The sequence below is a fragment of the Protopterus annectens genome, chromosome 9.part0, assembly GCF_019279795.1.
Source record: "Protopterus annectens isolate FY-2018-M chromosome 9.part0, PAN1.0, whole genome shotgun sequence".
Classification (NCBI taxonomy): domain Eukaryota; kingdom Metazoa; phylum Chordata; order Ceratodontiformes; family Protopteridae; genus Protopterus; species Protopterus annectens.
Genome location: NC_056743.1, coordinates 142,819,601 through 142,846,770, shown reverse-complemented (window position 1 = coordinate 142,846,770; position 27,170 = coordinate 142,819,601). Strand labels below are relative to the sequence as shown.

The 27,170-nt window shown below is 34.1% G+C and overlaps 1 protein-coding gene across 1 annotated transcript in view; it reads left to right on the top strand.

Moving 5' to 3' along the window:
• The window catches only part of LOC122810502 (SH3 and multiple ankyrin repeat domains protein 1-like), a 4,213,494-nt gene that overhangs the window by 3,874,416 nt on the left and 311,908 nt on the right, over positions 1-27,170 (top strand). The window contains exon 15 of the mRNA XM_044082083.1: positions 20,876-20,951. Coding sequence (XP_043938018.1) covers positions 20,876-20,951 — 76 coding nt within the window. The remainder of the gene's footprint in view (positions 1-20,875; positions 20,952-27,170) is intronic.

The window sequence follows — 27,170 nt, the reverse complement described above, 5'->3', positions numbered from 1 at the left end:
CAGCAAGAGGTTCTCCAGTTCGATCCTTGGCTGGGGTGCCTTCTGTGCAGAGTCTGCATGTCCTCCCTGTGGTCGCGTGGGTTTCCTACTTGTGCTACGGTTTCCTCCCACATCTCAAAAGACATGCTGTAGGTGGATTGGACACACTAAAATTGGCCCTAGGTGTGAGTGTGTGCATGTGTGTGTGCCTTCTGTGGAAGATTGGGCACCTGGCTGGCAACTCGACACTGTAAAACTCTACTGCCAGTCATGAGTGGACAAGGTGATTCCGCTGTGGTGACCTCTAAAAAAGCCGAAAGAAGAAGAAGTGTATGAACATATATATATATATATGTATATATGTATGTGTGTGTGTGTGTGTATATCTGTGTTTGTATATATATATTTATATATATATATATATATATATATATATAGATATAGATATATAGATATATATATATCTATATATGTATGTGTGTGTGTATATCTGTGTATTTGTATATACATATCTATCTATGTATGTGTGTGTATATATGTATGTATGTGTGTGTGTGTGTATATATATATATATATATATATATATATATATATGTGTGTGTGTGTGTGTGTGTATATATATATATATATATATATATATATATATGCATGTGTGATTTGTATATATATATATATATATATATATATATATATAGTGTGTGAGTCTGTATATATATATATATATATATATATATATATATATATATATATAGTGTGTGAGTCTGTATATATATATATATATATATATATATATATATAGATGCTCACACACATGTATGTATGTGTGGGTGTGTGTGTGTGTGTGTGTATATGTGTATGTATATGTGTATGTGTGTGTTTATATATATATATATATATATGTGTGTTTATATATATATATATATATATGTGTGTGTATATATATATATATGTGTGTGTGTATGTGTGATTTGTATGTATGTATATATATATATATATATATTTAAATATATATGTGTATATATATATATATATATATATATATATATATGTGTGTGTGTGTATATATGTGTAATGTATATACTAATATATATATATATATATGTGTGTGTGTGTTTATTTATATATATATATATATATATATATATATATATATATATATGTGTGTGTGTGTATATATATATATGTGTGTATGTTTGTGATTTGTGTATATATATATATATATATATATATATATATATATATATATATATATATATATATACACACACACACACACACACATAGTGTGTGAGTCTGTATATAGATATATATATGTGTGTGTGTGTGTTTATATGTATAAATTGTGTGTATGTATGTGTGTATATATGTGTGTGTATATTTGTGTATATATATATATATATATATATATATATATATATATATATATGTGTGTGTGTGTATATATATATATATATATATATATGTGTGTATGTGTATATATGTATATGTGAGTGTTTGTATATATGTGTATTTGTGTTTATTTATATATATATATATATATATATATATATATATTTATATTCATATTCACACACACACGCATATATACACAAACTCACACTCACAATGATACATATACACATGTATATCTGTTGTCATGTATTCAGTAAAATGTTTGGAAAACAAAGAAAAACTGCTTGATTTGTTTTACAGGGAAGCACATCATTATTTCGAGGGTTACCTTTTTCAGTTATGATTATGCATGTATGCCTAAACCATAACTGAAACAAGCAACCCTCCAAGTAATGGTGTGCTGGTCTGTCAGTCCTAAATATTCATATTTTGGAAGCCATGACAGTGATTTGACAAAATCTTATCATTATTTGTTAATGTGGCATTGCTGTAATTGCATAACAGTTTGTCATCTCTTCATTCATTGTTCTTCACTGTGTGTGTAAGGTTTATGTCCATGTTTTGAAATGAGACTGCTAAATAAAGGACTCATTTGCCTAAGATAAAAACTACCCCTTTAAATTTGCAAGATGCACACACTTTTGTCTCTTTCATCTTAGTAAACCTTTTTGAGTTTGAGTCCATCATGTCTCAGTCAATTTCGAAGAGATGGAGCATCACCATGGAGGGTCATCCCAATGGCCACGGTGCATGATAATGAGGCAATCCAGGGGAGCAGCTAATGCTAATTAGCAATTTATTTTCCAACAGAAATGTCTGCGGCTACAGACTGATGCTGCCAATTGATTCAGAGAATTGCTCAGCTGCCTAAAATACCACAGCCAGCAGAGAAATGTAGCTATGCCAAAAGACTCTGATTCTCCAATTTGTTCAATGGATGAATCTGCATTACTTTTAACTTCACCAGAGATGGAGTGGATACTGTCTATTTGTATGTCTGTGGCAGTATGTGTGCATGTCTGCAGGGGTATGAACTGCGCCTGGTGTGCATTTGTGTATGTTTGTCTGGGTGGTCTTAGTAAGAGGGTTAGGTAGGCAGGGGATCAAGATTGCAGGTGTGTGTATTTCAGAGCATGTGTGGGGTCACTCAGTTTCTGAATCTGTTTAAGTGTGGTGGGGGTGATATGTAATGGATATGCATGCATATGTGTGCATGTCTCTGTGTCTGTCTAGGTGTGTTTCTCTGGGGAGAATTGTCTGTCATACCTCTCAGGATTGTTGTTCCAGAATTCTGTATAATATACATAGCCAAATGTTCACATTTGTACATTACTTTCAGTGGGTTGACCATGTAAGTGCCAGTTAGATTAGTGTACATGTACTGGTGGCTGGTATATGCGTGTGGGAGCATGTATGAATATATGCAGATGGATGAGTGGTTTCAGGTGAGTTTCTGTGTGTATATGATGCTGTATCTGCATGGGTAATTGCAGCATGGGGTTAGTTAGGGGATAGGTAGGGAAGATGTGTGTGTGTGTATGTGAGTGAAAAGGGGTGACTGAAAACTAATGAGTATGAACTGTGTGTGATTGGGGGAGGGGGAACTGTCATTCCACTAAATTTCCTCAGACTAACAAGTTGCTTATTGAATTGGACACTAGATACCAGGGATATTGTAAAGCACTTAAAAATTTTATAGAACCACAGTTATATAGCACAAAATACATATGACGGGGAGCATTAGACACAAAGGACAGTATAAAACATTTAAAAAGATGTTAATACTTTTGCAGCACAAAATATGTAAGTGAGGAAGGGGACACAAATCATCAGGGTAAAAGATTCAAACCTAGCACCTTCTACAAACCAAGCAACTTGTTAATAATGCAGAGCGTTAGTACTCTGCATCAACACTAGATATGAGGGATACTCATTAAATTGTGCATTAAGTTACTGAAACAATTTATAACAGAACTGAGGGCTAAAGCCTTCAAACCCCATAGGCTGGGCATGGCAAGAAGTTCCTTAGTAACTCACAGCTTTTGTCCACTTAGCTAACTGAGAGTGCTTAGTCAGAGTTATATTTTATGAGCAATGAGAAGTATGAAGCTCTAAACGCCTGGCATTATTGACTGACTGTAATTCCATATGCGATATGATGAAAAGAACAGAGGCAAATTCAGGGACAATTGTAAAGGGTGGGATTGTGTCTGATTGAGATGGTCATGCTTAAGACTTCATAACAAAGCCAGAAGAAAATTATATGACACCAGAGAGGTTTGTTTTCCCTTATAACTCAGTGGTACTTTAAATGCTCATAATACAAAGTGAAGCATCGATTATGCACTTTATGAAGTATAGCGATAAACCTCTATTTCAAGACAGTATTGTCTGACAATCATCTAAGGATACATCAAGGTGTTCTTTGAAATTAAGGACAGGTAACAGGTATGTCAGTGTGTTTGTGTGCATGTGTGTGTTGTGGAAGATTGAATGCATGGGCAGCCAGAGGTGCTTACCACAAGAAAGTGCTGATTAATGCACTCAGCAATTCATAGATATGCAAATTAGTTGATAATGAAGTCTTTCCTCATTGTGGCTAACATGTCTCTGGATCTCATTTTCTCTGATTGTTGAAACAGCCCCTTTTGGCTTCATCACTTACTACCTGTACTGGGATTATTTCAGATCCCCAGCAAATGTGTCCTGTTTATATGCATATTAAGCATTCTTTAGGTTCAAAACAATCCAAGACTCCATAATAAGCAACATGATTCAGTACTGTTCAAATACGCTTATTTTTTTCTAAAATATTTTGATGTAGTACAATGCATTTTCCACTGCAGTTTAAAATACGGCTGTTTCTTTTTTAAAGCATTTAAAAGCAAGCTGCTTCTGCTGACTATTGATAAGCTGTTGCTGTAAAAGTAATGTTCAGCATGTGTAGTCACTGTTATGTGACATAAACTCAGAATTTCCTTGTTAAAGTACAGATAAACTTATCATAATTGCAGTTTAAGCTCAACTTGATAAATGGATTCATACATTGACTGCATACCAATAAATGGCAGTAATTATTATTTACTTTTTGGATCATTGCCATTTGATAACCAGGTAGGTGGGCTAGTCAACAAACCCTTTTCCGTCACAATAGGGTCCCATAAGGGCAATAGTTTATTACATTGAATATTTAGAGATAATAAAACAGTAAGAAAAGCAAGCTATTTATAAAGAGGTTCTCAGTGTAACAGCTGGTAACTGTGGAATCATTTACATCCATTTCTAGAAAAGTGGTAGTTAAAATGCAGTAGGTAGGTCTATAAAAGCAATTTCTTCATACATTTTGTGGATTTATTCATAAAATGATTACAAGCAGGAATCTAAACAGTTCTGGTGTGCTAACTGCACGTTCCATTTTCATTAGCTCTAACATACAGCTTCAGAGCTTTGAATGACAAACGTATGACCTACTGGCCTTAAAGAAACCTAATTGGTGGGATCCTTTTTTGTTATTTTCTATGTTGTTCTATTTTCTAGTAGAACAAGAACTTTTTTTTCCCTTTAAGCTGTCATTGAATCCTAGTGGTACATGGAATAAAGAAAGCATTTATTCTTGTTAAATATACATTTCACATACCCAAACAGTTATTGTAGTTGTTATCGTGTTAAAACAGGGTGTTCAATGTCACTGTTAGCTTCAATTTTTCTGTGTATTGTACAACTTTGAAATAGACACACACTTTATTGTTAGTTATATACTGTAATACTGACAGCATTCATTTATCCTTCGGTATACATTTTCCAAAGTAAATTGCATGTCATCAGCAAAGGGAAAACTGGTGTAGTACAATTACATGTCATTTTGAATTGTCAGTCCTGAACTCCCAGATATCTCCAGTTCTTGTAGCAGTACATCAGTTTGTTCTCAACACACCTACAATAAGTCATATTTTGTTTACTACAGGCTGTAAATCATGTTCATAGTCACAGCTTTTTGCATAACAAGATAAACATTTGCTGTAATGGAAATATATATTTTAATGCCGAATCGAATCATACATTCAAAGGTACAGACATTGAAAATAGAAACAAAGATTGTTGAAAAATAGTAGACATGTTAGCATAAAATTTGAATACCCAATAGTACATAACTCTTTCATCTTTCCGTAGGAATTTGAGATATTACTCAAACTTGTGTTTATAAAAACAGACCGTGACAAAATTATGCAAAAATATAAGTACATTTTCAAAGAGACAGTGTACAATCTGTAGACTTTAGTGAACTGTAGTGTAAAATTCTGCCACCCAAGGTCATTTATTTTTGTTTCAGAAAAAAAAGGAGTTGTATGATGGGTGTCGTCTTTGAGTTATTATTGCCTGTGTATGTTGGTCATGTAGAGTGTTTCTTTGTACCAGATGGCTTCAAACATCACATGTGATGAAGGGGAGTTGAGGATACTGTGTGAAGGGGTAAATTAAGCCTGAAAATAGGGACATAGGAACACCCTGTTCAGGATTTGAAAATAAGAACTTTCCTCCAAAATAAGGACAGTTGAGAGGTCTGAGATGAGTATTGCAATTTAAACTTTAAGCTTTTAGCCTAACATTCACACAAAGCCTTCAGAAACTGGGTAGTTATTTTGCAGCTCTGAACTGAGGAGCCTTTTCTGGAAAAAATACCTTCTACTATGGAGATGTTGCCTGGCTTCCAAAGCAATGACAGAAGTTTTTATTTTATGTGCCAGGACTCGGACTGCACCAAACTATGTCTCTATATTAACAGAGCATGATAATTAGCCAATTCAGACTGCCAGCTTTCCCTTCAAAAATACAATCTAATCTGTTCCTTCATCTTTTTCTACCACTTCAGTCGCCCATAGACATTCTCTTGATCATGTAATTCAAAACCAAGTAGTACAAGTGTCACCTGTTTATCAAATTACTCACTCACTATCATGCTTGTCTGTTGCAAGGACGAAATTGCATCCATTTGGTCATAAGGTATCAGTAATTTCAGTGTTTCCTTTAGAAGACCGTTTGCCCATAAATTCATCCATTTTATTATTATTATTTTTTTACTTAAACCAAGTTTAACTCTGATGTCGCTTGTAGTCTCTCACTAAAGCCTCATACGTCACAAACTTCATCAACACCAGCTTCCAGTATCTTTTCATCTACCTTGTAGTTTACTGATGTTTCAAGGATTGCAGTACTTTTGAATCTCTGTATTCAAATGTTTCATCTTTTTCATCAGCAATTATCACACAGACTATAGTGTGAGCTATTGTTTTTATATCACCATATTCTCTTTTATTATCAAAGAATGCAAACTGTAATCAGTTTAAGTTCTTTATGTAATGATTGGAGAAAACTCCTTTCACTCTGAAATAAACAAAGATCTCCCATCTTCATTTTTTCTTTGTTTTGTTGCAGAGATGAACTCTCAATGACTGCATTCAGCGCTTAATATGTGGCCTTACTGTCTTGTCTTTTAAATGGAGAATAGATTCCTTTTATCTACTTATGATTCATCAACCTATTTTTTTCAAACTGTATGTTTTTGTTCAATTGAAATTCCTCAAAATTTCTCTATATTATTGCTGTCATTAGCAGCTTTGCCTTCATGTATAATTTTCTCCAGTGCATTAGGTTTCTATATTTTTTCTTCATTACTCCAAATATGCTAATTTTTGCATTTCATGTAAAAAGAAATTGAATACAATGCATTTCTCATCTCAGCTTTGAGTTACTCCACAATTAGTTGTTCTTTATATTTGTGCATTTATTTTTTCATTTAGATGTTTTTTTTTTTTTAGTCTAGTCACAATTATGGGCAATAGCTTCATGTAACTGAAAGATATTCTTTGTGCAAATTCATCAAATATGCCTATTTGTAGTTCATGTAGGTTACTTATGTCCAAGGACCACAGCACTGTAATTGCTTGGATATGTAAAACAGCTGTTTCACTCCCCATTCATGAGAATAGCAGGAACTTCTGCTCTAAGTGTAGCTACTTTTTATAAGTAATAAGCCAGGTAACAGCAGTATAGGTAGAAGAGAAGATACCAGAGAAAATAAGCCCGAAAGGCTAAATAACAGCAGCAGTGCCATCTTTTGACTGGCAATGTAAACCTTTTACCTTCCAGACTAACGGCCATCTTCATTGTTTCAAAAAACAGTGTTAGCAGGATACCTCATTGGGTTTTGGATAAAAGTTTTTCCAGAAGCCACTCTAAAAGTATTCTACATGATTAATTATTTATGAGATATCCATCAGTACAAGCTACTAGGTGGAACAAACAAATCAGTCTGTACTTATCACTGTATGGAAAAAACTTTTATACAGAATTCTGCCTAAATAAAATAAAGAATGAGAAGTAGAGAACTCTCTCAGATACTACAAACCTAAATTATTTTGCAAAGTTTTAAAACTGTTCGTAATGGTGACACTGAAAGCTTTACTTCTCTTCTTTCTTAGCAATTGAATAATGCAGGTTTTTACATCCACATGTTGTTCACCAGACTACTGTCAGACGGGGTAGATCCAAACCAAGGTGATCTAGGCAACTTCCTAGGGCCTGGTGCTGTCTGGGGGGGCAACTATATAATGTTATTTAAAACAGGTCAATGTTCCCCTTTATAAAGTCCATGAGCAGACTGATTTTAAAGGGTATGAGTGAGTTCCTGCTCAACCTACAAAGCAGTATGATGTACCGTGTGAGATTTGAAATGGCAAGTACATACTTTTCAAGTGAATGTCAGGCGGGAAATGCTTTTGCAGCATTGTCCTTACTGCACCAGATGATCTGTTCATAACCAGGATGGACAGCAGTTTGTAAGCACAAATAAATCTCAGGTTAGTGCAGCACTGCCAAGTGTGTGCCATGAAAATGCTCCAATTAAGGCTGCTGTATAGTTACGTGAATTGCTCAGAGTGAATTCCTGTACCTTACCTATGGGAGGCAAGCGTCTTAATTTGCCACCTGAACTGCCAAACCTCCTTTGGTTTCTTTCTTTCTTGTGGCAAATCAATGAAGATTACAGTCTATCAATGTCAGTCATAGAATTTCATAGTTTTGTGGTTCATAAAACACACGTTGATGCAAAATCTGTTGTATTAACGTTTTAAGTAATTTAGAGTGGTCTGCTATTATATGTCTCCAGTTTTGCAGATCATCTATGATTTTTTGCTTCATATTTATGCCATGCCCTGAACTTGAGCTCATATAACCAGGCAGTGCTTTGCGGCAACTGCAAATTTGGACTAGGCTCCTCAATTGTTTCCTGAACTGTAAGCCTAATAACTACCCATGAATCAAAGTAGTTATGGTAGAAAAGAAGGAACCTGATGGCAATAAAGAGGTGTATCATCATAAGAGCTATGTTCTTTGGATGTGATTCCTGGTTTCCTTGTTATGTTGAATATTGACTATTGGTTTATTATTTAGATGTGAATACACTTGACAGCATGAATTCTATTACTTTAATGTTCATGTTGTACCTATGAGTACAATTGTTATCTTGATTTTTGTGGACACACAGGTGTAAAGTGCAATATGTTTGGGTTACACTAGTTTGTCTAACAGTGCAGATGATTAAGACTATAAGTTGTTAAATGAGCTGCTTTCTGTAGTCAGTGGTTTGATTCCCTCAGACTTCCTTCATCTTTTGTGTCATTGGCAAGGTACTTCACCGTGATTTGGGAGAGACAGCCAAGTAATAGAATATTGGTATGGTTGGTTTACCTTATTTACAGACTCCAGCAACTGCAAAGGGATTGTCAATTGTCATGTCATACAGTCTGTATTGTGATCAGAACTGTATAACCTTCAGCCTCCATTATGCAGTCTTTGTTCCACAGTACTGTGATATAGCCTTCTCAACAAGATCGGATTGTAACGGATTTCAGCATTTAGTTATAAACTTTTACTCTGGCAGTTAATGCACGGGACTAAAGCTGCAACTTGTTAATGAACTGCTTCCTGTGTGAATGGTACAGGCTTTGAACCTTTCCACCTTCATTTTACCTACTGTGTGACACTGTGCAAGTTATTTAACCAGGCAGTGCTTTGGAGCAGTTGGGAATTTGGGATAGGCTCCTTAATGGGCACCAGCACCGCATGCCTAGTAACTATGTACTGGTCATCGTTTTCCAGCCATTTCCTATTGCACAGCTGATCCAGCTAAGGAAACATTATGACAATATTACCAGCACACCAGTTTTTTTTTTAATACAACATATCTGATTTATTCTTCAAGGGCAGCAGACACTGCATTTGTAGATGTAGTACTGAAATGCAAAGTTATTTGCCAGCAGCAACTTCAGCATGGGTAATAGTTCTCTTTAATGTGGAATTATTCAGATGATTTACTTCTGCAGAGATTGTGCATATTGCCTTAATATATGTTATCAAATGGTTAATATTTCTTATACTCTCAATAGTCTTCTATTTAAATGGGGCTACACATGGTTGGATCTTATGGTATGATGCTAGTGATCTTTATACAATTTCATGTATTTCATCCAAAGCCACCAATAACATACACATCATGATATTTCTTCATAATCGTAAGGGATATACACAGTCAACTAAGTGGCTATAACTTCTGTTTTGGGTTGAAGACTTTTTGTGAAAGTACCTTGTGCTCTTATAAGCTGTGTTTAATCTGGCTTTGCAGGACTAGTGTGTGTGTGTGTCTAAATTAAGTTAGAATATCAGTGTGTGTGTGTGTGTGTGTGTGTGTGTGTGTGTGTGTGTGTGTGTGTGTGTGTGTGTGTGTGTGTGTGTGTGTGTGTGCGTGCCCCTGCATGTGTGAAACAAGTCTGAAAAATTACTTTGGTCATTGTTAATTTTTTGACAGAGGCTAATGAGAAGGATGCTATTAATAATGTAACTATAATTACTGGGTTTGGGAGATGCCTGTCGATATAAAGGTGCACATAATCCACCACTGCCCAGATGTATTTTCAATTAATGCAAGTTTCAAGGGAGGAGAAGCTTTACTGCTGCTCACGCTAAATCTTTTTTCAGTGTGAGACTGTTTTGTTATGTCGTGTCTAGCAAATGGCCATCACTGATTTGCTATAAAATTTGAAATAAGTTTTAAATCAAATTTCTGTAATCACCGTAATCATCATAAAAGTAAAGAAAAAAATAGGAAAATAGCATGCACACTGACAGGTTTACAACAGTGTTTATGGTAACTGGGGATAGAAAACCAAGTAATGGGACACTGGAATGCCTGCAGGGGGAGGGGTGCCCATTACTCTGCATAGCTCCCCATTTGACCACAATCCGGCTCTGATTATTAGTACCAGAGACTTCTGGTACGGCAGTTCCACTTTCAGCAGGTTTCCTCACAATCTGGAACAGCAAGGCACGCACGGTGGACTGTGGTGCTCGGTCCAAACCAACCAGTACACACAGCAGCAGAAATAAAATTCAAATGTTTAATTAATCCAAAGGTAGCTGACAAGCAACCTTCCTTACAATTACACAGACCGGTTTCGGCTAGTGTAGCCTTTCTCAATGTGATTTTTAAATTTCACCAAACAATTACTAAGCAAAAACACCTTTACATCCTGGTACTATTATTATACCCTTCAATTAAAGTGGTATACTCCTGAACTTCTTTAGTGGATAATATAGCAATTACAAGTTGGAACATATATAGAAATTCATAAATACCTTCATGTTTACAAACATACATCTGAGATCCTAACAATTTGAACTTGACTGTGTGTAAATACCAGATATTTAGATAGTAATAAAAATTACTTGTTTAACAATATTATGCACAGCAAAATTTTCATGATTCTATGAGCTCAATTACAAAAGTGACTTATGAAATAAATAATGCCTGGTAGGACTAAGATATAGTCAGAGACTAAGACCATAACTATTTATGTTGTACAACAGTCTATTGGTAAAACTAATATCTGTTTTCCATCTCTCAGTGGCACACCCTACTGTGGCGTACCACCAGTTTTAACATTATTTTTTGGAAGTACCATCATGTACTTTGTATTCATTTAATCCTGGCTTAAAGAAAGCCCCAAGAATGGTAATCCACTTATGTTCCATATTATTGAGTTTGGTATGCCAACCCATCTTAAAATTCCTATGGTGTTGAATTTTGTCTATAATGACAAACCTAAATGATGCTCCTGTGTGATGTTGACTATGTTTATATAATGCGTTTGTGATTCTTCTATTTCTTATGGAGCTTAAATGCTCACTAATTCTTATTCTAATGGGTCTAGAAGTCTGCCCAACATAAAACGCAGAACAAGTGCATTGGGCCAAATAAATAACCCAATCAGAACTACAGTTTGCAAAGATGTTAATGTTAAAGACCTTAGGTGTATTTTTACTAGTGAATTCCTTACTTTTGCAGATATGCTGACATGCACTGCAATGTCCACATAGATAACAACCCACTAAAGCATCCCCAAAAAGAGTTGTTTGTAATTTGGTTACTGGTGTGAACCTTTTGTAATGTGTTAAATGAGATTGAATAGTGCGTCCCTACAGTGCAGTAAAAAGCACATGTATCAGGGAGAATATCATTGAGAAATGGATTAGATTGTAATATGTCCCAATGTTTACTAACAATTTGTCTGAACCAAGAAGTGTTGTTGCCATAAGTAGTGACTAATCTAATGGGTTGTTTGTCTTGAGAGGCATCATCCTCTGCTTTGTTGTATTTTAATAAGTCTGATCTTCTTCTGGTTTGGATTTTACTGGCCGTGTTGTTAAGATGTTCTAGATTGTATCCTCTATCCACAAATCTTGCTGTTAATTCCTGCTTTTGTGTAAAATATTCAGCTTCCGTGGAGCATATTCTTTTTACCCGCAAATATTGGGACTTTGGGATATTGCTGATGATGTGGCGGGGGTGAGAGCTGGTAGCATGAAGCAAAGTGTTATATTGTGGGAATTTTCTTTGTATTGATGTTGCTAGAGTGTGGTCAGGTAATATTTTGATGACCACATCCAGAAAAACAATTTCATGATACCCAGTGTTGACTGTGAATCGTATGTCAAATGGATTGTTATTTAGGTAATCAGTGAATTTGGACAATTCTTCCAAACCTCCCCGCCACACCAACCAGCAATCATCCAAGTACCTCCGCCAAATATCCATATGCTCAATATGGATATTCCGCTGGACATCATATATAAAGGCCAGTTTGTAATATCCCATAAACAAATCTCCCCATTGCTGTTCCTTTGATTTGCCAATATGGGTTACCTTCAAAATAAAAGATGTTTTTTTGTAATACATATTCCGTCAACTTAATCAAAAAATTATTGAATCCAGTGGAATATAACTTAGATTGATGTAACCAATACTTCACTGCCAAAATGCCATCTTTGTGTGGAATACTTGTGTATAGAGATGATACATCTAATGTGCATAATAGCCAGTCCTCTTCTAGTTGAGAATCCTCTATAATCTTCAAAAATTGTTTAGTGTCTTGTATACGTGATCTGACCATAGTCAGTAATGGCTTTAAATATTCTGTCAGAAAGGCAGACAAAGGTTCGGTAAGAGATCCCCGACCTGAGACTATAGGTCTGCCAGGTGGGTTCAGTAGGTCTTTATGTATTTTAGGTATTAAATATAGGTATTGTGGCATAGGTTCAGGCACCTTGAGTTGCAAAGCAACTTGTTGGGTAATTATACCTTCCTCCACAGCTAAATCAATAAATGAATCAATGTCAGTTTTAAAATTCAAGGTGGGATCCACTGCCATCTTTATATAAAACTGAGATTGAGATAACTGTTTCATTGCTTCTGCCTTGTATTTCAAATAATCCATAACCACAATACCCCCACCTTTGTCCGCTGAAGTGATAACTATATTTTTATTGTGTTGCAATTGTAAGAGTGCTTCTCGTTCAGATACACTAAGATTACTACGACCACTTATGAAATTTTGGGAAAAATGTAAATCCCTTAATACACATTCTTTAAATATTGAGACGTGCTTGTCCATCGGTGGTACAAATTTGGATTTACCAAACCTAAAGCAAGTAGATCTTTGAGAATAAGATTCATCTGAAAAAAATAGCTTAAGGTTAAGTGTTCTGCAAAAGTTATTAATGTCATCCACTAAGAAATGTTCTGGCACAGGTGAGGTGGGTACAAAATTCAAGCCTTTATTTAGTACCTTATATTGTACACCCGTGAGTGAAAAAGAAGAAATATTAAGTACATTATTTACTGTGTTGTTATTTGTTTCAGTAATGTTTGAAGACTGGTTGTACCCATGTCTGCACCTGTTTTTCCTCCCTGCCCTATGCTTGTTGATCCTAAAGGGGTGAATTGTTTCCTTTTTGCCACTGGGGACGCCTGGTTGGACGAAACCTCACCATCTGTGGTAGATGAAAAATCATCATCAGATATAACATTATATATTGTGTCATGCTTTTTGAGGATGGGTCTGGGTCTTTTCTTACCCCTTGGTGGTTTGTATGTCCCCTCACTAAACCTGACACTTTTTTGTGTTACGAAGGGTTTACCTTTTTTGTAATCACCTAGGTCTCTGTTAAACTTGTGTATTTTCCTTTTCTTGAGTTGTTCCTCTATATTCGTCAGTTCTTTAGCTAATTCTGACAGATGCCCCTGATAATATTCTGTACTAGAAAAGGCTTCAGCTTCCAAACAAGTATTCTGTAGATCCGTAATTAATGTTTCAATAGTTCTTTCATAGTATTTGGACAGGCTCTCGACAAAGAGCATAGATGCCTGATGTTGGGCATTAGCCCAGTCTTGTGTTAATTGGTTATCAATATTAGCCACTAAAGGTTGCAACTTAATCCGAAGCCCTCTTGGTGTGATGTATTTTATTTTATATGCTTTAAAAAGCTTCAAGTGCCATATATTGGTTCTAACGGTTTTCATTTGTCTACTGAGTTTGGAAAAAATAGAGCCACATTTTTCCTTTGTGTTGGTTATGACATTATCTACCATAGGGGATTGACTGTTACTGAGTCCAAATGCATCTAAATTATCCTTGTCAGCTGAAAGGCCCCTTAGAATATCATTTAGGTCCATAGTTATGCCCAGTGATTGATATGAGAATTTGGGTATTAATTGAACAAACCAAACCAACTCAAATTAGAAAATTTGGACCTATTAGAAAATTATTTCAAAAACCGTTTGCTAGTATTCAATATATAATAGTTAGCATATCCCCATGTGCCTGGATATCCAAGTCCTGTATTCAAAAAACCAAAATCACACTGATATTGTTGCTGATACCCAACTGGCCAAAAAGGGAAGGGAATTAATTAGAGGGTAATGTTGGGCTGACAAAAAGTAGAGTAGTTAAACTTGTCCAAATTGTATATATATATATATATATATATATATATATATATATATATATATTCCATATTGCATGGTCAAAACATTGGCTCCATATACCTGAATGGTTCTGCTCCGTCCCAAGAAAACAGAGTGAAAATGTTATAATATATTTATACTCTTACCATAAGTGGTATATTTACAAAAACGTTCCTGATTAGTGTTTTCTTTAATATCCACCATAAGAGTATATAGATATCAACTCTAGAGATTGTTTTATATGTTCATATTCCCTTACAATAAGTGGATCTGTTTTGAAGAAGTCAATATTATCATAAATATATATATATATATATATATATATATGTATATTTTTCTTTTTTAAGCCACCGTAAGGGTATATGATAATACTTAATATTAGTTTGACCGGTCATAAACCCAAGATTTCCACCTTACACTGTTATGTACAGTCAACTTGTATATACCATATTCACTATAGTGACTGAAACCGACCATCACTAAAAGGCATAATGGAACCAATCACACTATATCAAAAATTGGAGCCTTACCCCTTCTACAAAATTGGATTACTGCTACCCTTTATTCGACAGCCCAGCAATGTCCACCAATACTCATGTATACTTAAGTAAAAGTATCAATAATTGTGATTTAGAAAACACAATTAAGAGTGCCTTGTATTGTGATGTCCAACATAGGCTAACTGTTAATTTAGTTCTAAAATATATTGTATAACCTATACCAAGTGTGACTAGCAGAAAACAGTGACCAAATATTGACCAACCTATACTGCATCAATCCACATCAGGCAACTATGAAACTTTATCTGAATTGGTGATGTCAATAAAAATGTGTATATGATTGAAGTTCACTAGAATATAAACACTAGCCCAAAATTGGTAAAAAAACAGATATGATCCCAAATCTAGTCAAATTATATCTAAAGTGTAGATATCTGTAAGGAAATTGTATACACAATGGAAATCCAAAAGGACCTAGCCTCAAGCATAAGTACTCATATGGAAAAAAATACCAATTACTGTTCCTAATAAGGTCCTGTTAGACCTAAATAGTTATGTGGAAAACACAATCTTAACCTATTTAGTGTCCCAGTTAACTCATGAAATAATGTGCTAGATGGATAGATGATATTTAAGTATGATTTTGTAGTTTACTTGGTCCAACTAATGTCCTGTTTCATCTTAAACATAAACAATAATATTTAGAAAAATATCACCAGGTAATTGGTATAACTATACCCTAATACCACCTATGTGTGCCTATACCAGAAAAATAACCTGTGTGTAACTATACAGGAAAACATATAAAAAAAATATGTATAATTCCCGTCCTAGTTTGTGGTCCAACAAACCACTACTTAATGTCTATATTGAAAATGACGGGCTCATATATGTGGTTTAAATAATTAGAACCCTGAACTTGTATACACAGGTAATAACTACCAATTCCCATCAACATTTATTGATTTTAGATTTTTATCCATAAAAAGAAAGTGGTTAATTATCTCCACATACATTGAAACAACCATTGGAAAAAACCCAACATAAGCGTAGTTGAGATAATTATGGCCCTATTATAATGTATACAAGAACATATATTAACAAATTATAACATAGGAAGAAAGTTATTATTCATCATGACATACATGTGAACAACATCTGATTAGAACCCTGATGTGTTCATAAATAATATGTTTTAAGCAGTTAGCCAATTGTTATTAAGTGACTCAAATGCCCTATCTTCCATATATAGTTAAACAAAAACAGTCCCAAACAGTTTGTTGTTTAGCGCTTATTACTAATCTGTATACTAAACTTCAATTTGAAGCCCCGGTTGCATATGGTTGCTTAAACAAGTCTAAATCACCAAACCATCCAACACTCATATTTAAATAAAGCGACATCCATCTAGCCACTATTTCAAGTCCTGGTCGTATTGAATCTGTAGACCAAAAACACACAAAAAAACAAGTCGTTGAAACAAAAAGTGTAGCAGCCATATGCTATTGCTTTCCAAACGATTCCCCTTGTTCACCAATGACTTGTCGTTGGTTTTACTTAACACTATATAAATGTCTACACGAAACTTCCTTACAGAACCAGTCTCAAACAAGCATATATCTTTAAATTAAATTGTCCCAAGAAAATAGTCAATCTGCAAGCTTTGGTTTAGTATTGCCCAACCATATGACAGAAATTGTTGTTTAACATCTTAGCTCCTTGTAGCCATTGAAAAACCGCCGTTGATAATGATACCCAGTGTAGGAATGAATCAAACAGTAAGCCCCAAAGGTCGTGTTGTGTAACGCCTTAGCTCCATATGGCCGATAAATTACAGCCGTAGATAACAAAATCCAATGTAGGCTTAAGTTAAGCAGTTAGTCCCAAAAGATGTTAAAGTTATTATACTTCCAAGCCATTGAATAGATAAATCACTAGGCCAAAAAACGCCGTCGCGTAGTTGAATCACAAAAAAGCTCTAACTTTACCGCTTGCCTGGCATAGTAAAAAGTCCAATGTAGAATTTTTCACCATATACATAAATAAGGATCCAATTCCGATGTCCCGAAACACTGCAATATATTCAAAATGGTATAGATGTAAAAGAACCAAGATAAGGTGAAATTCTGCTACCAGGCGTCCCCAGCGTGAAGTCAGCAACTCAGGAACAGCAAGGCATGCACGGTGGACTGTGGTGCTCGGTCCACAATGAAAAAACCACACAGCAGCAGAAATAAAATTCAAATGTTTAATTAATCCAAAGGTAGCTGACAAGTAACCTTCCTTACAATTACACAGACCGGTTTCGGCTAGTGTAGCCTTTCTCAATGTGATTTTTAAATTTCACCAAACAATTACTAAGCAAAAACTAAGCAAAACACCTTTACATCCTGGTACTATTATTATACCCTTCAATTAAAGTGGTATACTCCTAAACTTCTTCAGTGGATAATATAGCAATTACAAGTTGAAACATATATAGAAATTCATAAATACCTTCATGTTTACAAACATACATCTGAGATCCTAACAATTTGAACTTGACTGTGTGTAAATACCAGATATTTAGATAGTAATAAAAATTACTTGTTTAACAATATTATGCACAGCAAAATTTTCATGATTCTATGAGCTCAATTACAAAAGTGACTTATGAAATAAATAATGCCTGGTAGGACTAAGATATAGTCAGAGACTAAGACCATAACTATTTATGTTGTACAACAGTCTATTGGTAAAACTAATATCTGTTTTCCATCTCTCAGTGGCACACCCTACTGTGGCGTACCACCAGTTTTAACATTATTTTTTGGAAGTACCATCATGTACTTCGTATTCATTTAATCCTGGCTTAAAGAAAGCCCCAAGAATGGTAATCCACTTATTTTCCATATTATTGAGTTTGGTATGCCAACCCATCTTAAAATTCCTATGGTGTTGAATTTTGTCTATAATGACAAACCTAAATGATGCTCCTGTGTGATGTTGACTATGTTTATATACCTACCAGGCATTATTTATTTCATAAGTCACTTTGGTAATTGAGCTCATAGAATCATGAAAATTTTGCTGTGCATAATATTGTTAAACAAGTAATTTTTATTACTATCTAAATATCTGGTATTTACACACAGTCAAGTTCAAATTGTTAGGATCTCAGATGTATGTTTGTAAACATGAAGGTATTTATGATAATTGCTATATTATCCACTGATAGTACCAGGATGTAAAGGTGTTTTGCTTAGTTTTTGCTTAGTAATTGTTTGGTGAAATTTTTTCCTCACAATCTGGCCTTTAATTTCCTGCCAATGTGTTCCCTAGATGCGGACACCTCAGTTGTCCCTGTCCTGGAGAAATGCTATTTTCATACCTGATTTACCTGTGCACATGGTGCAGACACCTCAGTTGTCCCTGTTGTGGAGACATGCAGTTATTTTCATACCTGATTTACCTGTGCACATGGTGCAGACACCTCAGTTGTCCCTGTTGTGGAGACATGCAGTTATTTTCATACCTGATTTACCTGTGCACATGGTGCAGACACCTCAGTTGTCCCTGTTCTGGAGAAATGCAGTTATTTTCATAGCTAATTTACCTGTGCACATGGTGTACCTATTTTGGAAGTATGTCTCTGTTTTCAGACTTGACTTAGCCTTTCACACAATTTTCTTGATCCACCTCATCATTCATGATTTTTGAAACTGTGCATTACACCAAAAAACACAATACATGATAAATAAAATGCTAGTGCAAATAATTTAAAGAAAGAGGACACACATTTTACATCTCCATTGTTCAGATGCAAAAATAAGGGAGAGATTTGTCATACAGTTCATTAAAATTTACAGATTTTGCACTGTCTCTTTGAAAATGCGCTTATAGTTTCCCCTGACTTTTTTCACTCTGTTTTTTAAAATTCTGATTCTGATTAGCATCTCATGTTGTATGTCCGCATTGTAACTTTATGTAAGCTTTATGTTTTACTCTGTTGTATAAAACTTCAAATTTTGTAACTGGAACTTTCATCCCTGGACATCCACTGAAAACAGGCAACCACAGTCCAGTCAGACTACCACTGACAACAAAAGCAATAAATAAATTCCTACTGGAATCAGAAAGTGTTAGTCTAATTAGATGCCCAGATTTTTGGTTGGGTGTACCTACCTTTCAGGGCCTTGTGATCCATCACCCACAGAGTGTGTAGCAAATCCAATTAAAGCAGACTTTTTAACTCCAGAGAAATTTTTCAGCTCACTGGCCTGTACCTCATCCTATATTTTGATGACTTCCAATGCAAGCTTTTGAAAATCTAGTAGTACCACAGGAACCTGTGGGATAATAGTCCTTGGTAACTGTAATGCATTCTTCCTACAATTCCCTTTGTCATAAATGCATTTTATTTATGGAGTTTCTGAGTCTCAGAAAATCAATGTCTTTGTTACCTCCTTTCCACATCAGAAACTGATAGATGACTGTTTGGACTTTTTTGAAGGAGCTCATTTGCAAAACTGTGAATAAAAGGCCTGACGTTTACTTCTCTGAAGGTCATCACTTACATTACAAAGAGGCATTGGCAGTCCAGCTGGTGCTGTTAGCATGCTAGACATCACAAAAAACAGATGTACTACAGATAATAAAAGTCAGCACAGCTCTGATGTGGTACATCAACAAACAAGTATTGTTTATGCACTTTTATTGCACCTGTTACCTATGCTTGTCATTCAGATAACTTGGTTTTACCAAGTATGACAAAATTCAGGAAAAGAAACCTTTTACATGATGTTCGTCTACTAAACATGTTTGATCTCTTTAGTTACATTATTTGGAAAGTCATAATTATGACTGTCAAACAGTAAAAATAAATAATGTAGTATTTAGCTCCAAAACGTAGACCCCACAAACAGTAGACTGACAGAACTTTTTTCTGTACCTAACATTTGAATGACATAAAATTAGAATGTTAATTCTTTGAAAAAGAGAATAATTAATAGCTGAAGGATAAACTGCCGAAATATGAATCCATTTTCACAGAGCTTACTGTTCCCTTACAGGGAATAAAATATACTTTGACCTTATATTATACTGACATGGTTTATATTTACTAGGGTATCTTAGGGATTCCCCCAGAGTAAAGTAGATGTTTTCTGATAGCGTATATATAATCTGGTCCATGCAAAAGAAAACGCATTTTAGAACTAAATAATCTGTTAAATCAAAGTTGAAGAAGGTTTGGATTATTTTGGGTTTAGAGGCTTGCTCTGATTGATGTTATGGCATTCCAAAGCAGGTTGTATTTAAAATCCCTGTCTGCTGCACAATTCTTTCTGGAGTGAAGCTGCGCATTTATTTTTTCAGTTACTGAGGGAGGGGCAGCAAAGATGGTTAATGAATATGCTAAACTTTGTTTTGTTTTCTTTTGCTAAGCACCATAGGTTTTTGGATTATAGCTGGGTATGTCATTAATGTGAACATCGGCAAGCATCCACTGATTCTCATCAAAACTCTCTTATAGAGTGCAATTTCATCATGCTAAAGAGTAAAACATTTCATATTTGGAGTATTGCTGTTTTTCCTGTAACTTTAGTTGTGGAGAAGCATATGTGTAAAATAATACTAAGCCCATGTTCTCACTAATTTCTTTGTACAGAAACTCGCACTGACCGAACAAAGAAACTGTTTAGACATTACACTGTGGGATCTTATGATAGCTTCGATGCTACCAGGTAAGAGAATATTTTTTAATATTGCACAATAAACTGTGTGGCACATTTGTTTGACAACTGTACAAATATGCTTTTGCATTGACTACATAATGCTCAGATCTAGCCAAATAAATAAAACTGGTCTCTGCCATATAGGTTCATAGGTAAGTACTAGGCTACCTGCCCAAGGGTATTTATATAATGTCCTTTTCCTTTCCATATTTCACCATATATGAGCTATGACATCTGCAGGGACTCGTACACTCCCCCATTCCCTCAGATAATTTAGTCTTTACTGCCAAGTATTTATTAATTTTATTTATTAATTGGCTGGTTGAATAAGATGGAATAAATGATACAGCAGAATATCCAACTCTTTTGCAAGGATAGCAGTAGTTTTTGGAAAGAAATGCAGTTTTGTTACAGGTGCATCAACGCTTAACTGTTCTCTTTATCAAAGAGAAATTAGCACAGTATATAGCACATGTGAAAAAGGATCATCTAGAAGCATCAAATATAATTTCTTTGTGTATTACTAACAAAATAGAACCAGACTCAAAAGTAAGCCATGTAATCTATGACCACAGTTAAGTATTACATAGTTGCTGCTAAGCTTAATGATATGTTTTCTTGTATACTTTAATAATGTGCTGCTCTGTTGAATGTAATGAAAGGGAAAAAAAGAATTATAATATTGCTGCTGTACTCTGCCCATCAAATCACATTAGATTCTTTTAACCAAGAAGGATAAACTTTAAAATAAAGGTATTTTCAATTTCCTGGGTTATGACTAATAGTGTCTGCCAGTATTTGCAGCAAAAGTCCTCTCTCTTTTCTATTAGGTCATTTAACATAGTGTAAGTGCTATTTTGCTGTATTACAGTCAGCTAAACCTGAAGTACAGTCAGCTGTTTGAAGTACCTTTAATGGGAATGTTGTGTTTAAGTACAGCAGTTAAAATGTTAGTAAATTTAATAAAACTCAAATGGATCTTTAAAAGAGCAAAGAGAAATATATTGAAGCCCATTTAAAACTGTAGATATAACTGTTTTATTGGAAATGCAATGGCAAATTTCCAAGCTTGCACCATAAGCACCAGTTTATCATTTAGTAATTCTGAATGTTTATATCACTATAGGCATTTCTGAGTACTAGATAAAAAGAATGTCCGTAAAATAGGACATCATTTCCTACAGAGTAGTGTGATAAAAAGTTAGTTAGTGAAGATAAAGTAATAAAGAGAGTAGATAAATGGCTTCCAGTGGTTTGTTACCATTTTGTGTAGCAGCTGTAACATTTAATTATGGTCTACATTCCTAATTAACCATTGTCATCACATTGTCATTATCTGTAGCTGTTTGGTATATCAGTTCATTCATTTAGACTTTTACCGGCCATGGCCTGGTTCACATATATTGACTATATAAGTATGGAAACTGTGTACCCATATATAATAATATATTGACAGTGAGTATAGTAAATACCAGTACTGATTATTATAAGAAGTAATTTCACACAAAACCAGAATATTTCTCATATTCTTTAATGACATGTAGGACAGGTAGTTTTAAACATTACGTATATTGTAGACTAAAGAATTGGAAGCCATCTGTACATTCACTCAGTTAGAACAATTAGCTTAACTACATCCCACAGTATATAGTGTGCTAAGCATTGTTGAAACTCAGTTTGCATTGTAGCAGATAAATGAGCAATCTAACTAATGTGAGGAGAAAAACTTAATCAGAGTAAATATCTGCTAAGAAATCTATACAGACGTGGAAGCTCAATTTCATAAACAGAGACTAACTGTATTAGTGTGTTCTATCCATCTTGCAAGTTCTTTGCATTTCTTTAGTAGTTACTAGGTGTGCATCCCCAAAAACCATTGAAGAACCTAGTTCAGTTCCCAGCTCCTAAGTCTCTGGCCTTGCTAACTATTTACCATCATACCTTATGTCCTTATTGATCTTGGGTAGGTTCTTGCATAGGCGCCATACTTCCTCCTATGTAACTCTGTTGAAGAGACCCTTGCTAAGTTATCAGGCTTCCAGCTATATATTTTCTCTAGTCCAGGACTCTGCCTCTGCCTTCTGTAATCCCTCTGCAGTGAGAAGTACCTGTCGTAACATTAAAAATAATTGGAACATTCTTTATGCCAGTAATGAACTGAGACACATAGTAACAGACCTAACTTTCCTTTCAAGAATGTGTTGATTAAGCAGCAATTATGTTAAAAAAAGGAATCTATACCACTCTTAGATTCACAGAGACTAAGGACTTTTCCCGTGCAGGCACTGTGGGGCATGTAGATATATTTTTAGTGGGTCCAGTTTTGTACATTTTACACAGGGATGATCTGTTGAGTTTCCCTTTTATGTTGACGTTATCACTAGGAATATAGTTTATTATTCACTGTGTGTTATATGTTGGGCATGTTATGTGGGTAAAACCAATTGTTCCCTTAGGGAGAGGGTCCTAGAACATGTACGTGACACTAGGAACAATAAGTATACTAGTGCCTGCTAAACATGTAGGGATAGATGATGAAGAGCATCATTTTAAGTTTTTTGCACTAAAGATCGTGATGGAAGGATGGAGGGGAGGGGATTTGAAGTGTAGGACTGAAGCCTGTGAACAAAGATGGATTTTGTACTTTAAGGCTGACACCCCCTGGGATTAATGATGTAGTTTCATTAAAGCCTTTTTTACGGCAAAGACCATTGAAGCACTGATGAATTTTATGTTATTTTGTAAAAAGTTTTGATAGTTTTGCATATTTCTTAGCTAGAATTTTGTTAATTTATTCTCATTTTGATTGGTGCATGTGATGTATTTAAATAGTGAGTTGCTATGAATGTGTCATCTGACGAAGCGGTTGTTAACCATGAAAGTAATTACTGTTTATTTTCATTAAAGAGTTTGCTATTTTATCTTTGCATTTTTACCTCTCTGCCTTGTTTGGGACACTTCTATATGTTTTTATTTAATGTATCTATTTTTTTTTAGTTGCAGTTCCTTTACTTGGTTTCGTTACTTTTTAATATTATACATTATATATTTAACTCTTTGATTCCAAATAATTCAAATCACATTAAACTCTCTTCTATACATTTTATCTACATATTTTTGCTTTTATTGTTATAAAAACATATTCAGCCATGTCCATATTTGTCATCTGCTCCCTTTGCATTATCAAAGTAATCTGTATTTTTTAGTTTATTCCATAATTTCACAATTTTTTTACATTTCAGAAAAAAACATTTTGCTGTTTCCTCTTCTCCAAAATTAGTACATACTCTTTCATATCTATTTTGTAAAGCGTGTTAGCTTTCACTGGCAATTTCTTTATAGCAAACCTCCATAAAAAATCCTGACATTCAAACGTATCTTTATATCTTTCATTTTCATGTATTCTAATTCTTTTCATGGATATACATAAAAAATTCTCCATTTCATATTTATATCACATTTTTCCATAATTTTCCAGTTCTTCCATATTTATTTTCCTCCTCATAATATTTTTCTTGGTAAGTTTTTATTTTAATTCTTATAAACTATTTTTCTTTTATGAGTTTTAGCATAGTCTATTCTTTCTTATATTCATCCTAGAATATTTTATTAATCATTTTTTCTCAACCATTTAATCACTTTATAAAAATTAAAAGATACAATATATACAATAGGGTTTATTAAGCCCAAACCACCTTCTCCTTATTCTACATACAGTATTTCTCCCATTAGAGGTTTGAGTCTAGATCACCATAAAGTATAAAGGAATACATAATGCTAAAAATTCCTTTTCATATATTACTGGCATATTACATACACTTGGTAAATAAGCTAATCTTCCTAACACTACAGAATTCAAAACATATACTTTTTCATAAATGAAAGTCTGAATGCTTTCTAATAATCATACATATGTTTAACCTTTTCCTATTGCAATCTTCCATAGTAAATCTACAGTACTATTACTTCCCAAATCTAATTCCTAATACTTCTACTTCTTGCATATTGAAATAAAGTTTTCCCACCATACCCTAATCCTTTACTTTTCTCTTTATTCAAATGCATATCTATTACTTGTAAACATTTATTTAAGTGCTCGATGTCTTCTTTCATTCCACTTATCTGTCTAGTAATTAAAATATCAGTGTATGATATTATAGGTAGCTCACTTCCTTTTGTCCATATAACTTATGTTTTTTACTCTTGTTCAATATAACTTGCTACTACATTCATTACTAATGCAAATATTGTGCTACTTAAAGGGCAACCTTGCCTTCTTCCTCTCTTAATATTTATTTCATCACTTAACCAAGGATCAATTAATATTTTTACTTTATTATATCTGCATAAAGTCACACACACATTTCTTGTCACTTATATTATAGGACTTGTATGTACCTTGTATAGTGTTGTATAGTGTCAAAAGTTTCACTTAGGTCTGCTACTATGATTTGTAGTTCTTCTTGCCCATTCATATTTATATTTATTAAATTTCTAAAAACCATTAGCAATTCTAAATGACCCCTACCTTTAAGACTGTACATTATATCTTGTATTATGCTCAGTTTTTTCTTTCATTCTTTTTTGTATAACTTTTTGAATAATTTTCATAAACATTTTATAATCAGTATTGTTCAATACTGTAGAAAGTTAGAGGTGTTGGACATGAAGTGCCTGAGAAGGATGGTAAGATGTTCACTGTAGGACAGATGAAAAAGCCAAAGTAACTCCAACTGTAGAAAGGATCAGAGAGAACAGATTACAGTGGTTCAGTCACATCTGCAGAAAAACAGAAGACAATCTATTGAAGAAGATTTGAGACCGACAAGAAAAAAGTAAGAGGAAACAAGGGCATCCAGCAGAGAAGTGGATGGACTGTGTGAGAGAAGATCTGTGACAGGCAGGCATAAGCATTGAAGAAGGCAAGAGTGTGGCACTGAATCAAGAGAGATGTTAAAAGTTAACGCAATAACATGATACCTTGACCCCTTTTAGAAAATGGGGAAGGGGGGTTGATGATGATTCAGTACTAAAGGCCTTCAATTTTTATTTCGTTCTTTTTATTTTTTCCTTATAAATTTAAATACATTACTACGTAGCTCCTTATATTTAAAATGCATATTAAAACATTCATTTAGAACTTCTATAAAGTCTTTCTGCTGTTGTATTTTATATATTTGATATTTTGTTCCATCAGGTCCTGCTGCTGTTTCTATATTTACTTGTCCTAATATGGTAATACCATTCTCTTTTCCAAATCCATATTATATTGACTTGAAAAGGTTTTCTGCTGTCCATAATATTTCTTCTTATCTTCGAACCTTTCTTGCAGATAATCCACTACTGTTTTATTTATATTTTTGTATACCTATTTACTATTCCCTTTTCATCTTTCAATTCCCTCATTATACTGTCTTCTTTTATTATTTTGCTGAAATACAGAGCAACTATTTCTTCCTTTCCCTGAAGAAAATATTTTGCTTAAATAATAAATTAATTTTTCTTGATTTATCCCACAAATTTATTTAGCATTAATAAAATATTTATTTTTTTCTAAATTACCGTATGTCTGTTCATTTCTAGTATTATACCTTTTCTTCACGTCTTTCCTCTTATTTCTTTGCCATGCAATACTTTTTTTTTATATTTTCTCTTGAAAGACATCCACCATTCCAACCAGTCTTTATACAAATATCTGATACTAATGTGATCATCCCATAATTTTAACCATCCTATTTCCAATTTCCCTATCTATTCTCTCTCATTTTACCTTAATAAACCTTTTCCTATCTTAATAACATCTTATTTGTCTTTTATCTCTATCCAAATAGCTTAGTGATCTGAAAATCCTGTTACTGTTTACTTTCTTCCAGTCTGTAATCCTTCAGATATCAGAAAATAATCTATTTCTTTTCTAGTTAATTGTTTACTATATATCCATTCACTATTATTTCAAATACTCAGTTTACCACATCTCATAATTTCCACCAATTTTGATATCACCTGCTTTTTTCTTATTAAATCACAATTAAAATCCCCTGCTACAATAATTGTCTTATTTATAGCCACATTGGTCAGAAGTTGATTAAATATGTTTTCCTTTTCTTTGTGACATTCACATATAAAACAATTATTCTGTATACGTTCTTTTTCCATCTTGCATCTAAGCGGTATCCTTCCCATTATTAGTAACACATTCATAATTTTAACTGTATTCTTAATCAAAAT